Source organism: Triticum urartu, chromosome 6A, assembly GCF_056163025.1.
Source record: "Triticum urartu cultivar PI428250 chromosome 6A, HENAU_Tu73, whole genome shotgun sequence".
NCBI classification, from domain to species: Eukaryota; Viridiplantae; Streptophyta; class Magnoliopsida; order Poales; family Poaceae; genus Triticum; species Triticum urartu.
In genome coordinates this window covers 41,826,373-41,841,425 of record NC_141878.1, presented here as the reverse complement: position 1 = coordinate 41,841,425, position 15,053 = coordinate 41,826,373, and the positions used below count along the sequence as shown (strand labels likewise).

Genomic DNA, 15,053 nt, shown 5'->3' with positions numbered 1-15,053 from the left:
CAGCACCCGAGCCCATCCTCGCCCCCCCCCACCCCCCCTCCCCGACCGTTATTGTTCTTCTTCTCCGGCCACGACGCGCAGCAACGCCGTTCCGGGCCGCGACCTAGCAATGTCGAGCTCCGCTTCAGCCCCCCGCCGCTCATGGCCGCGCTATGGCGCAGTGCCCATGACAAGGTGCCCTGCATGCCCATGTATCGCACCCCTGAAGCGGCTAGTCACAACGACCGACAAGAATGGCAACCTTGGGCGGGAATTCGTGAAATGCGAGAGCAAACCAGAGCAGGGAAAGGTGAGATTTTACTTCTCAATATGCCAATTTTGGTTTTTGTATCCCAATTTCATATCACAATTTTTCCCCATTTTTCATCGGATTTGGGATTTAGGGTTCATCTTTCCAATTTCAGAAATTGAAGCAATGCACCCATTTTGAGTGGCTAGATGAGTACATAGAGCGGATTCAACTGGAGGGTGCATCAGGGGAGCTCGATTTACCGTTGGAGGCGGAGAAGTTGGGCAAGTTTGGATCGGGCGCTTCTGGATCTGGGGCCCCTGGATCTGCCCATTCCATTGGGGCTACTGTGGGGGATGCAGTAGTGACGGCAGAGCTAAAGAAGCTAAACAAGCAGATGAAGAAACTCATCGAATTGCAGAAGCAGGGCAATTTGATGGGGCTGATGGCCGGACTTTTTTATGTTTGTGTAATTGCTCTCGCATTTGTTTATGTGATGATAATTAGTCTTAAGTGAATAGATTGGGCATCATTTGTAATCCTAATGATATGTATATTTGAATAAAAGTGTTGCGTTGTACGAATTCAGCATGTCCTCTCCACTCTGTTTCGGCCATGTTTTTTAGTTCTTCAGTTCGTCATCAGTTTCAGTTTCAGTGGTAGAGGGAGAAAAGGAAAAAAAAGGTTCGTCCACAGTTGCCCGAAAAGGCCAGGCCCATATAGAAGTTAGGCAGGGCCGAATAGAACATATCCAGGCCCATTGATAAAAGGAGTGCAAAAAAGTGCACACGGTCATTGACATCGATATATCTTTTCGGCTTTAGATCATTTCACAAATTTTAAGTTTCCTGCAGTCACCTTTTTTGAGATAACTCGTCTGATAATTATTTGAGATATTTTTATGCATAAGCTATTTGAGATAATTATTTGAGCAGTCTTTGTGAACCAAAAAAGTTGCAATTGTTTGGTTCTAGTTTATTTCAACCAAGCACCATTTCTTAATATATATTTTTACTTGTGCTATGGTGTTTTCAAAGTTTTTACTCGTGTGTTTCAACCGAAAAAGGTTGTGCCCCTCTCAAAAAAAGAAGACATCTAGTGTGCCCCTAGTAGCATCTCCTTACAACATAGAGGGGCATCCCCTTACAACCAGGGGCGGATCCATACTTGGTCATGGGTGTACAGTTGTACACCCAAATCTTTTGGCTAGACATTTTTATATATGGTGTATACTTTAATACATTCAGTGTCCAAATGACCTTTCTCGCTAATGCCATGTTTGGCAGCAAAAAATGACATAGCAAGCATGATTTAAAAATCAGACAACACTTACGCATGTCATCAGCACCAGATAATTAGCATTTTTTTTGCCCATTGTCTTCAAATGCATTGTATACCAACTGTATGATTATGTAGTACAGTACATAATCTTTATTGTCAATTTCTTGGTAACGTATATTTTAGATACCAGATCAATTGTTTTTTAGTACACATGGCCACATAAATAAAATGCAATGGAGAAACTTTAGGACCGAAAAAACATATAGATAGATAGAGGGGCATCGGGTACCCTAGTAGCATAGATAGATAAAACATATAGAGGGGCATCCCCCACTACATATAGTTCATAAAACATGAAAGTAAAATAATTAAAACTAGATATATAAAAGACACGGGCACACACGCCCGAACCAACACAAACACAAACTAGAGCCCCAAACTAGATAGATAGAAGACTCGCCCCTTGAACAACTCCTTGGCCCCTCCTCCTTGCCACTCCTTGCCCCCTCCTCCTTAGGCCCCTCACTCGTCGTCCTCCGGCATCTGGTAGGGGAGGGTGTGCATGCCGTTGGGGTGAGGGAAGATGTGGTGGAAGTTGGTGAAGATGTTGTAGGTCGTGAACGCGATAAACTCGCATCCACACCAGAACACCTCCCCGAGGAGGTGGTGAGCGTCGTAGGGGTTGGTGAAGGTGACGTAGAGGCCGATGATGAAGCCGTTGGGGCCGGCGTTGCCATCGCACTGCTCGTGAGGGTGGAACATGGGCGGAGTGCCCGGAGGGAGGTGGCGGTAGCCGGCTTGGAGGAAGAAGCGAGCCAACTCTCTAGGGCCCCTCCACCTAGAGATGGCCCACACCCTCAGGCTGTTCTCGACGACGACTCCGGCCGGGTACTGCCTCTCCGGCACGGTGCGAGGGTGATGGTAGGTAGGGCCGTTGAACTGCATGGTGGCTCGAGTGGTGGATTTGGCTCGAAAAGAAGAAGGGGAGGAGGCTTGAGAGATGAGTGTGAGAGGATGAGGAAATGGTGCCCTTTTATAGCCGCGTTGCAACCGTGGTCAATGTGTACACGGTGCCCCTTCTCGATCTTTTTCTCTTCTCCGTTCGCATTGGCATAAGTAATTGCGGGCATTAATTCAAAAAACGACGGCAAGAGCATCCAAAGAGGCACGGGCACTTGCATCGGCGGTGACGCCGCGTGGGAAACAGGCCCATTCATCCGCGCGTGACACTGAAAAAGGAGCTGCACCACCGACGCATCCGTCTCGTTCAAACATGCATTTGTTAAAATAGCTTAGATGCGACGTACCTATACGCTGCGCCCTTGCCGTACTCTGCGTCGATGCGTGCATGCAAGCCCGCATGCAAATGGCTAGGCATTCACGAGCAAAGAATAGCTAGGCTGCGACGTTGCATGGCATGCATGGGACAAGGATGACCCACATGTCATTGACCCTCTCGCATGCAGCCCATCCCCCCTCTCGACGGCCGTGCGCACGCACGCCAGGCTTTGCCGGGCCCGATCCGCTCGGCCCAACGGTCACTTAGATGCTCCCCCGCTCAACGTTATCTGTTCGTCAGAGAGAAAAAACGATGGCCAATCAGATTGGAGCCCACGGATCGCCCCCGCGGAATCCTTCTAGAAGTCCTATCCGACGGCCGCAGTTTGGCGTTAGGGTTAGATCGACGGTGGACGTTTGGCGCTAGGGTTACATGGGGTTTTGAGGCAGTCAACGGGGTTTTGAAAGGTTTGACCGAACATTCAAATGTGTATAACTAATTCAAAAAAAAATCTAAAAAATGAAAACCTGCGCATATAGCCTTTTTATGTTACATAGTTATGATATAAAATGATAAACTTGATCTAATGATCTTTGCATGAAAAAACCTTCACAAATTGGACTATCTCGACTGAGGTTGCATAGAGTTCAAAGGAGTGAGAAGAGGGTTTGAGGTTTTGAAAATGCAAAAAAATCAAAAAACATCACCTTAGCTTCATTTTAGAGTGACTAAGGAGGATCTGAAGTTATTTTTGCATTTAAAATTTTTAAACTTGTTTTATTGCTGACTTTGTATTAAAGGGTGTTTTTTCAAAAATAAATTAAATAATATGAATACTTATTCAAAAAAAGGTGAGACTTCGTATTGATCCTATATAGGTATAATATAAGCTAAGAAAATCTTTTTTGGGTGATTTTGAGAAGATCGAAAAAAACTTGCTTAGAAATGGGGCCGTTTTCCCTTACTTTGGAGCCTGTTTGTACAACATTTTCAGTGACTATGAGTTGGACTTCACAAAAAGGGTTGGATTTATGAACTAAAGTGCATAGTAGTACATAAAACGATGCAACATAGTAGTACAAACAAATGAACTCAAAAAATATTGGAGATAGGTTCAAATTTGAATGTCGGTTCAAATTTGAATGTTGGTTCAAATTTGAATTTTATTTCAAGTCAAATCAACATCATAGCACATAAGTTTTCACATGAAAGAATATAAGTTTTCACATCAAATGACAACAAACTTAAGTTTTCACATCAAATTTGAATGATTTCGACTCTATTTCTTTTGCTTCTTTCTACCACTCGATTTCTTCTGCTTTTTTCCACCGTTTGGTTCCACGGTGCATAGTTTGTTGATGCTGATGCTCTTGCTTTTTGGCCCCTTGCAAACTCCACTAGGCCCCCTCAACTTTTTCACCTGACCATGTCCCACTTCTTCAGTTTGCACTTCTTCAGTTTGCATTTCTGCAGATTGAGTAGATAGCACAAATTATTCAACTACTTCAGTTTGCAACTCAACACTTGGCAGCACAACCTCCAAACATGGCAACACAGTTGTCAAAGCAGATTCGCATGGCAGCACAACAGTTGCTTCATCTGCAACAGTTTCAGATTGCCCTAGCGTCTGCAAAACAGATTCAGTATGCATCACATCGTCCAAAACAGAAACACTTAGCTCATGTTCAGCAGTAACAGTTTCAGTTAGCTCCATATCTTTGTCACCAAACATTATCTGCTTAGTGCTCTTCCTTCTATAGCCATTGAGTCTTGCTTTTTTCACTGGCCAGCATTGTTCAACAATAAGAGGTGGGGCTTTTTCTGAACGTTTCCTCCTAAAAAATAAAGCATTTGACTTGGTTAGATACTAGAACAAGTAGCAAAATCAAAAACTTGCAAAAACAGTAACATGAACATACTTTGGCCTCTGAGGAGTGTAGATGCACTTGGATGAACCAATTCTGTGCCCAAGTACCTCACACAACTTGCACCTATTTTTGTTACCTTTTTGAGCCCTTTTGGGCTTATCATTCTTTTCCTCTTCCTTTTTCCCCTTCTTACTACAACCACCTTTCTCAAACCAAGCTTTGAATCTGCTCTGTTTAGGCCTCCCAGCCTTTCTTCTAGTGACAGGGGGACACAAGGTAAATTCTATTTCCACCTCAGGCCACTGAGATTGGTCAGTCAGTGCAGGAATTGGACTTGCATATGCAGCTTTGAATTTTTGTACTGAATAATACTCATGCAAATATGGGTGCATATTTAACCTGGGTTTAGATGCCAAAAAAAGTATGGCATGCTCACATGGTTTTCCAGTGTGTTGCCACTCGTGGCAAGTGCACTCATGCAACTCAGTATTTACCACATGCTTCTTGCCACTCTTTGTATCTCTACTTCAGCACCCCACAAGGAAGATTTCTCAACAGATAAATGTGAAAGATTTCTACTCCTGTTGACCACCTGTTGTACCACTGCTGGAAGCTTGTCCCCTTCCAAAATATTAGCAATTTTTCCTCTCAACTCCCACAAACGCATGATCATGATCCTTATTTGGTCCACCATGTCATGCACAGGAAAGTCTTTCAAATCCTTCACTTTGTTGTTAAAACTTTCTGCCAAGTTGTTATTGATATGATCACATTTTATGGCAGTATTAAAACCTGATCTATACCACAACAGAGAATGGTGGGTGTTCAACCATGAAGCAAATTCTATCACTGCATGATGCCAATATCTTACCAAGGTGATAGGAATGTGTCTGTCTGGTGTAGGATCTTGCTGCTGGCCACATGCGCCCAAATTCATCTCCTCTAAATTTTTTTATCAGATTCATCCACATATGTCCAAAGCACTCCCTCTGCTCAGCATGGGGGAAAACATTTTTTACTGCATTTTCCAACCCTTTACATGCATCTGTGTGGATGGCCAAAGGAGAAACTGGCCCTATGCATCTTTTCAGTTGCATCATGAACCATATCCATGATGCCTCTGTCTCTGATTGAAACATTCCTATTGCAATTGGGAACATCCAGTTGTGTCCATCTAGAGCATTGCATGCAGCCAACTGACCATTCCACTTTCCAGTCAAAAAAGATGAGTCTATGCTCAAATATGGACGACAACCTGCTTTGAATCCATCTATGCAAGGCTTCAAACACATAAAAAACTTGCTGAATAAAACCTTGCCATCCTCTGTTACCTCTGTATCTATCTCCACCACACTCCCAGGTGACCTCTTCTCCACCTCTGCTTTAAAACTATACAACATCCTAAATGTATTTGCCCAGTCACCATACAATGATTTCATGGCCCTTTGTTTTGCTTTCCACACTGTGGTATATTGCAGCTGGATGGGGTACAGCTTCTCCAAGTCAACTTTAAGCCTCTTTGCAGTAGTGTTTGGATTCTTGGCTAAAATAGGAGTAATCTTCTCTATAACCCAAAGCTGTGATGTCATCTTTGAAACTCTCTGTGAAGTGGTCATACATGTATGCTGGTGTGGTATTTGATTTACCCTTACTATACTTCCATTAGGTTGTAGTCTGGCAGACAAGTACCATTTGCAAGGATTGCCACCACCATCATAACCTTTGCACCGAGCATAAAATTTCTTTCGATCAGTCCACATAGTCTTGGCATCAAACTCTTTTTTCACTGCATAGGTCCTGAAAGACATCCTAAACTCCTTCATGCTTGGCCACAACTTTCCCACCTCAATAACTGGGTTCTCTTTGTCATACAAACAAACCAGCTCATTATCATCTGCATCATCCACATCATCTGCAGCCTCTCTCATCAGCTGTTCTTCATCCTCATTTACATTTCTAGGGCCTGTGTTACCTTCAGCAGGCAAAGAACTGTCATCCTTCTCCTTATCTTTGTCATCAACTTGAATGGCAAACATTTCGGCCATATCAATGTTAGATATTGGTGTAATGACCAAATCTGTTTTTTCATTCAACTCTACTACATTCCAGTCAACAACAATCTTCCTAGCACCATGGGTTCCCTCCTCTCCATCTGCATCAATCCCTGTATCTTCAGCTACTACAGTCGCTTCAGTCACAATGCCAACATCTTCTTTTGTGAAACCCACTCATCATCTTCCATCTGTGCAGCCCTCTTTGATTGCACATAACCAACTCTGGAATGAGTTTGCAGATCAATTAGCTCTGCATAAAATGTTACTTGTTTGCTTGCCCACCCTTCTTGCTGATCAATTTCAGCAACCATGGATTCTCCATCTTCAATTCTCACATATTCACCATTATAGTTATCGAAACGTTGCAGACATACCTCTTGTTCTGGACCCCAAACAATACTCTCCCCAATTCTCTCCACCAAATTGCCCACGGCCTTCTCCTTCATGCTCTCCAATTCCTGGGGATCAACATCTGCAAATTCGACATCCAACCTCACGGTGGTATCTCTATCAATGTCTTGGACACTGCCATCACTGAGCTTGGCTTTACAGGGAAAAAATTCCACTATAATTGCGAATGTGGTGGCAGAACTTGAACCTCCCCTGTTTTGTCAATGGCAGGCAGCGGCGGCAGTCACTACCAAATCGAGTTCGATTCTAAATCGCCAAGAAAAGAGGGTGGCATCACCGATTTGAAGCACTGTCTCCTCGCTCCATCTCATCCAGCCCTCGCTCCATCTCCTATCCAATTGAGATTCTAAAAAGCCAAGAAACAGGGGCAGCATGAGGCCACAGATTTATCCAAAATTCAGTGGAATGGGAGTAGTGTTTGGAAAATACTCACTCGCAATAGCCGCTGCAGAGATAGGCGCTCCACCACCGGGCCGCGGAGAAGAAACAACCCCCGGATCCAATGGAGCCCGATTCTAAATCGCCAAGAAACAGAGGGCAGCATGAGGCCACAGATCCCCCAAAATTCTGGGGAGTGGGACTAGGGTTTCGGGCTCACCTCGCAATAGCTCTGCCGCTGCCGAGAAATGCGCTCCACCACCGCGGAGAAGAAACCGCTGCCGGAGAAGATGCTTACGGCGGCACCGCTCGCTCAGTCCAGCACGGGCGAGTCAAGCACGGTCACACAGTCCCAGGTCGAGTCGTGGACGGTTGACTCTTGTCTACGTGGACATAGGTGGACCCACCAGTCAGAGCACATAACCCCCAGTGTCCTAACCAAACCTCAGCCTAACTAACAGCCAACTAGCCGCGTAAATGGTGTGTCGCATGGGAGCTATTTTTTCCAACACAGATGTCGCATGAGAGCTATTACAGCCAACAACGTCGCATGAGAGACAGTTCACATCAACGACGTCGCATGGGAGCTATTCGCCCGTGGTGATGGTGTCATCATGGTGCAGCTTGAGTCATTGCAATCCAAGCAACTTTGCAGGATTGACAACATTTTTGATCAACATCATCATGCATTCGAAAGTGTCTATGTGGCAGGTAATAGCATGCCTTTACACTGATATGGAATGCCATTCACATCCTCTCATGTTAACCTAACAATTTTAAATAGTGCCGCATATTAATTGATTGTTTTGATGTTTGATGACCTCTTCAATATATATTGATGTTGTGTTGTAGTGTTCTGTCCTGATCCTGACGCTTGTGTGGTGGCGTTTTATGTAATGGTTATGAACTAGCAAGTCAATCTAGTATATGAATATCCATATGAACTGACGAGAAACACCAAAATTGGCAAATTTCCACACTAAATTTGTTTAAAGATAATCAAAATCTGAATAGTCATTATCACTTCTGTTGCTATTAGTTATTAGTATGAGCTTCGTTTTGTTCAAATGTTGGGGAATGAGTTTAAAAACAATTCTAGACAACTTATCTTTTTTGTTAGCTATAATAGTCTGAGTGTGCATGTTCTTCATTTTTACGATATTAATCACTATACATTGTTTGTGGGGATGCTCTTTGAATTTCACAATGACTATGGTTTTGTTATATATTCCTATTATTGTATCAAAGATGAGTTGTTTTTTCTCAAATTACACATGTCAGTTTTAACTAAATATCTTGTTGGTGTTTTCTCCTGTCTATTTGGCCTTCGGTTGGAATTTCATTGGTTGGTTCATTGTTTGACTTATTATGCTTGTAGGAACAGGCATTGGCGGTGAACATGATGGGGCTGAACTTGTGGGCAATCCAAAAGTGATTGTCTGTTAGATATGCTTATTATGATGTGCTGGTTGAGCAGGTAAGCTTATTTTCTGCATGTAAGTTGAGGTATATTGAAATGTTCTTTCAAAAAACAAATTGATTTCCTTTTAACTACCGTTTGTCAATTACCAAATTGCAAGAGAGGACTCCAAGATTCTCTCTATGACACTTGGCTCAGTTGTTGCCCACCTGGCTACCTCATATCATGTTTTCATGGCTGGCTGCGTCTTGGATAATTTATCCATGCCGTGCTTCCTCATCCCTATCCTTACCAGCTTTCCATTCCCTTCATCATTCTTTCACTTCACCAGCTTCTCATGGCTGACTGATGTTCTCCCCGCTGGATGTGCCCTTTTGCTTGCCCTCCTTCCATCCAGTTCCCTTGTGTTCAGTTTCTCTCCTCCTGGTTGTACGAACTCTTCTATCTCTTACTCCCCCAATTGCTTCTGGTAGTGCGGGTTCTTCTCCCTCTAGCTTCTCAGACGGCCAATTGCTTGCAATTATTATTTTCTGTACGTTTTTTTCTTCTGTTGGTAGGTAGTACACACCCCTCGTTGTCAATGTAACTTGCATATGTGATTCGCTATTGGACACTAGTTTAGGTTGTCTGGTTTAAGCTACATGTTGCTATGTTTCAATTTTGACACCCCTCCGTTTAGTTTTGTGTTGTATCATGAATCACAATTTTTACTTTTACTAACATACACCCTCGGTTTAAAAATACAATGCATATTAAATTTTGGTAGGACAAGCCTTTCACAAACGTTTACTCTAGTAGTATGTAGCTTATGTGATACAAAATCATAACCATATATAAGTACTTTGGAATATGAGTCAAATGTCAATAATTTTATGTCGCATAAATATATACTAATAGCGTAAGCATTGGTCAAAGGTTTTTTCTAATGAAACCTAATGTGCAATGTATTTTGAAATATTAGTAATGGTCTAGTGAGAGTGTTGTTTTTGTGATGTTGTGCTGCGTAAAAAATGACTTCTATTTTCTACTGAAGGAGTTATAAATAAATTAATAAGATAATGTATGATCCCTTGCTTGAGGCTTGTATGGCATGAATTTGATTGTATTCAATTTGTTAGTAACCAGATAGCTCGTACATTTCCAAAACATATGCCTTTGAGTTAGAAACCAGAATTATCTGCTTTTCTATTCCATGAACCCGTCATATGTCCATGATAACATATTCAATTTGTTAGTGGACGGGCTCTTAGCCTAGTGGTTGGAGCGCTGCTGTGCGTTCCAGCTGGCGCAGATTCGAACCCCGTGGGCGTTATTTGGCCATACTGGTCAATTTTGCGGGTTTGAACGTGGGTCTCGCATCTTCTCTCTTAATTAAAAAAAGCTGCAGGGCTCCTCCTCTACTGGTCTTTTCTTTAATAAAGAATATTTCATATGATTTGCTAAGCTGGATGGCTCAAGATTTGCCTCTATGGAAGGTATTTGAACCACTCGTCTCTTAGCCTTTACTGAGACCAGATGGCAAAAGTTCTCAAGAATGCTAGCAGTTGATAGTGTGGCTACTTATACACTACAAAATACCTATTGCGATACTCTGTTTCTATGGCTTTTTTCTCTTTTCCGGATAATGCTGAGATGATCAAACCTTGGAGTTATTGGTACAATTTCCATTTTTATTTTAAAACAAATGTGAGATTTTATATAACTTTAATTGTTTTTTCATTAATGAATAGTACAGGTTGGGTTGACTAATGACATTGATTGTTCACAGGCACCTAGATTGCTGAGTTGCAGGAATTGGCTTCGTCGCTATGGGTTCTTCCATTTTGTATGCTTCATACGGAGATCAACCCTCTACGTTGCATGCATTGTTCAACTAGCAAGTGGACTTGCAGGATTAATCGTTCAATTTGGCATGCTTCACACAAGAATATCATCGAAAAACAGCAGGACGCAGTGCCGCAGGAGAGGATGCATCGTTTCTGTTATTGCTCCATTGAAGGTACCAGGCCCCCCTGCTAATCCGAATGAGAGAACCTTGAATTCATAATGTCCTGAATGTGTCTGAAAGGCCGTTTTGAATTCCTCCCCTTCTGCTAACCGAATCTGGTGATAGCTCGCGCGTAGGTCCAATTTAGAGAACCATTGCGCACCGTGCAGCTCATCAAGCAGCTCCTCTATGACAGGCACTGGGAATTTACTGACGCGTGTCATGGCATTCAGATGTCTATAATCCACGCAGAGCCTCCATGTTCCATCTTTCTTCTTGACTAGAATGACCAGAGACGAAAAGGTACTGTGGCTTCGCTGGATCACTCCTGACTGCAGGAGTTCTTGTACTTGCCGCTCGATCTCAGACTTGTGCTCTGGCTTATGGCGGTAAGGTTTGATGTTGACGGGCTGCGCCCCTGGCATGAGAGGAATGGTGTGGTCGCAAGCTCTCCGCGGAGGTAAGCCCTTGGTTTCACCAAAAACATCCTCGAATTTAGTTAACAGCTGCTGTAGCTCTGGAGGCTCCTGCATAGAAGTTGCTTGCTTGTCGGTGACCGGGTAGAGCAAGCAGAGGTGCAGCAGAGCGCCTTGGCGATGAAGTTGCTGAAGTTGTGCGCTATTGATGACATGACACTGCGTCGATTGCGCTTCGTGTCCAAACAGGCTGGCTGGCCCCAAAGCTGTGGGAATGCGCAAGTGTTTGTTTCGCCAGTCGACCGTCATCGGGCTGTGCTGTTCGAGCCAATCCATCCCCAGAATAGCGTCATACACTCCCAACGGCAAAATCTTCATATCGGTCACAAACTCCAGCCCTTGCGAAGACCATTTGCAGCTGGGAATTGAGGCTGAGCAACGCAGTTCACCACCATCGGCCACCTTCACTCGACAGGGCTGATGCAGTTGTTGCACACCAGACAAGCGCTCAGCCAATGCTTGGTTAATGAATGAAGTAGAACTCCCGCTGTCTACCAGAATCAGCACCTCCTGGTCTTGCATGGTAGCCAATAGCTGAAACGCCTTGGGAGAAATACCACCGTCCATAGCCGGCCGAGATATGGCATGAACTTGTTGCACATCCCCCTCGACCTCCGAGCTGGTGTCGATGCCGAAGAGTTCAAGCATTTCTTCGACGACGTGCAGTTGGACCGTGGTAGGACACACGTGGTCCTGTCCCCATCGCTCGCCGCACTTGAAGCACAGCCCGCGAGCGCGTCGATAATCTCGCAGGGCTTTGATCTTGGACGTGTCCGCCCGAGCCGCGTCCGTGCTTCGGCGGTCTGTCACTGGCGCAGCTGGAACGAGGCGTGACAGTGGAGGTGGTAGAGGTAGCGGCGTGGCTGTCGCAGCTGCACGCGGGGCCGGCTCCGGTGGTCGCGGCAAGGTGCCAAACACGCCGTCAGCCACTTCCTCCTGGAGTAGGGCCAACGCACAGGCCATGTCCAGGTCAGGGGGTCTCTGAACCAGCACCACCGCCCGTATATCCTTCCGCAGTCCCTCGACAAATTGAGTCAAAAAGTAAAACGGATGAATTGTATCAGAATAGGACGACAAATGATTAATAATCAACTCAAACTGCTCTATGTACTGTGCTACTGAAGAAGTTTGGCGGACAGTATAGAACTGCCTAATCAGCGTCTGATGCCGATCGCGCCCAAAGCGAGTACACAGAAGTGCAGTGAAAGAATCCCAATCATACTCTCCTAGTCTTTTCTGAATGGATTGCAGCCAGACAGATGCCGCACCCGCAAAATTCAGGGCAGCCATAGGAACCCAGAAGGAAGGCAGAATGGCAAACATGGAAAAATATTGCTCGCACAGTGTTTTCCACAATTTTGGATTGTCTCCAGTGAATTGTGGGAATTGGATGGATGGATGCGCTTGACCCAGTCCACTGAGCAGTTGACTAGCATGTGCAAAAGGGGACAAAGCAGGAGGCGAAGACGGGGCGTCCTACTGACCGTTTGCCGGGGGCGGTGGCGGTGTCTGGAAGGACGCCGCCGGGGGCCCCCGTGGGATGATGTAGACGCCGCGGCCATTGGGCCCTTGTGGAAATTGCGCCGCGCCAGACGCGGCCCCGATGTGGGTGCCGGCCGTCGCAGGCGGCTGATTGGTCGGTGCCGGCGCTTGAGTTGTCGCGTCGTCCACGCGTGGTGGAGGGGGCGCGATCTGCAGAGCCGCCACCGAGTCACTCAGATCGGTGACGCGCCGCTCGAGATCGGGACGCCACGCCACGAGATCGTCGACCTTGGCGTTGGACGCGTTGATTGCGGCGGTGTGTTCCTTCAGAGTGGTGTCTAGCCGCTCCAAGAACGACTGGACGGCCGGATCCATGGCGACGAGGTGTGCGCGGGCTTGAGTCAGGGATCTGGTCTCGATGAATTGCGCCAGATCAACGCGGAGAAGGGTGGTAGGTGTGGTCTCTGATACCAGATGTGAGAGGCGGGATGGTAGTGGTAAGAACTGCACTGGATTCACTCACGCTAGCTCGATTCTCAGGTTCGATTACAAGGTGCGGTTACAAGACGAAGAACAGGAAGGGGATAGGATTAGGGTTGCCGCCGCCGGTGCCTTGATCCACTGGATGCCCGAACCGAGTGCGGGGGGTGGCTTAAGTACTTGTCGCGGGCCCTGGGCCTCACTGAGCCCACTTCGGCCCAGTGTTGCGTGGGTTGGGCCTCCGAGCTCGGGGAAGCCGCCCGGCAGGAGGCGAGCCCCGCGAGCCGCTGACTTGTGGTTCCGTCCCTTCGGTGTCGCTGGCTATAGCGGGGGCGCTGACACACCCCATGGTGTTGTTTGATTGTTATTTTTCTATATACTAGGGGCAACATGGTCATTTAATAACCTTTAGGAAGGGACTAGTGACTTTTTAGTCTCTGGAAACAAACAGGGAGGGACTTTTTAGGGACTAGGGACTTTTTAGTTGGGACTAGAAAAGGTCCTAGGACTTGAGAACCAAACACCACCTAGTACTCCTCCTGGCACAACGCCACGGCTAGCCAGCCAATGCATGCACTTCTAGTCCTCCTTCTATTGGCGCATGCATGGACCATGCGGCATCCAATGCATGCACTTCTAGTCCTCCTATTGGCGCATGCATGGACCGTGCGGCATCCGAGGCGGGGATAAGGCTGGTCATAGTGGGGAGTAACTTAGACTAGTGTCATGCATATGACACTAGTCTCATACATATGACACTAGTCTAAGATACTACCTTCATAATGCAAAGTAACATAATAATAGTAACATAGATGGCTTCATTTATTAGTTCGTAGACTCATCTTATCTTGAAAAGCGCTATGGTACAGTAACATATTATGTTATCACCTCTCATTAATTACTTGCCACATAAGCAAAAAAAATTTCGAAGTGCGTTATGTTACTAGCTAAGTTACTCCCACTATGACTAGCCTAAAGTAGCAGCAGCGCTGTGCGCGTGAGCTGGCGCCGGCTTCCGAAGCACCAAGAAACTAAACGGCTGCATTTACAGGAAATTAATCATATTGCCTTGATACTTGTGATTTGGTCGAGGGGCCTAATAAACCCGGACGGAGGTAGTACTAAGAATAGAAGTTGCTTGTTTGACCAATCCAGCGGTGGTTACTGACAAGATATCCGTCATTGTCACCAAAAACAAATGCACTAGGAGATTTAAGCTCATTGCAGCTACATGGTGTAGTGTGATTGCAGTGTCTTAACTTGGTCAATTAAATGTTTAAAGTCATTTTGTCTTTCTTTTTTTCTGTGTAGTGAACAGTGGAGCAATGTGTTGGGGCATCTCTAGCCGAACTATTCGAAGGGTTAATGTCTCAAAATATGCTCTTTTGAGGAGTTAATCCCACTCTAGCCGACTCTCGTTTGGTTTAACTTAAAAAAATGAGAAGTGTCCATCGATTCTCAAATTTGAGCAACTGAAACGAAAGTCTCAACAAAAGATTCCTTTTCGGCCACTGCTCCCACCTCCTCGGCCGCCTCCACGTCGGGGTTGCCTCTGTCGGCCCCCATGCACAATCTTCACTCCCCCTTCAATCGACCTCATGGAGATCCTCATCACATTCATTGTGTTAGAGCGAATCATGTCAACTCCAGTCCGCAGTGTACTCGTTTCACCCTCTTTGTGAAGACCTGCCCAATATATATGAGAAAA

The 15,053-nt window shown here is 45.5% G+C and overlaps 1 protein-coding gene and 2 pseudogenes across 1 annotated transcript; 1 reads left to right on the top strand and 2 right to left on the bottom strand.

Moving 5' to 3' along the window:
* Positions 1–38: 38 nt before the first annotated feature.
* Positions 39–746, top strand: LOC147963694 (uncharacterized). The gene is made up of 2 exons (XM_087531149.1): positions 39–289; positions 405–746. The coding sequence occupies exons 1-2, from the start codon at positions 110–112 to the stop codon at positions 744–746; spliced, it is 522 nt and encodes a 173-aa protein (XP_087387275.1). The 5' UTR covers positions 39–109.
* Positions 747–4,674: 3,928 nt separating this feature from the next.
* On the bottom strand, positions 4,675–6,165 carry LOC147963693 (uncharacterized; annotated as a pseudogene).
* A 4,672-nt stretch (positions 6,166–10,837) lies between these two features.
* Positions 10,838–13,279, bottom strand: LOC147963692 (uncharacterized; annotated as a pseudogene).
* Between the last annotated feature and the right edge of the window lie 1,774 nt (positions 13,280–15,053).

Bases quoted from the DNA above. Each gene is read 5' to 3' on its own strand.
- LOC147963694 (XM_087531149.1), top strand. From the start codon at position 110: ATGTCGAGCTCCGCTTCAGCCCCCCGCCGCTCATGGCCGCGCTATGGC. The intron at 290-404 runs GTGAGATTTTAC...TTCCAATTTCAG, and splicing joins GCAAACCAGAGCAGGGAAAG to AAATTGAAGCAATGCACCCA.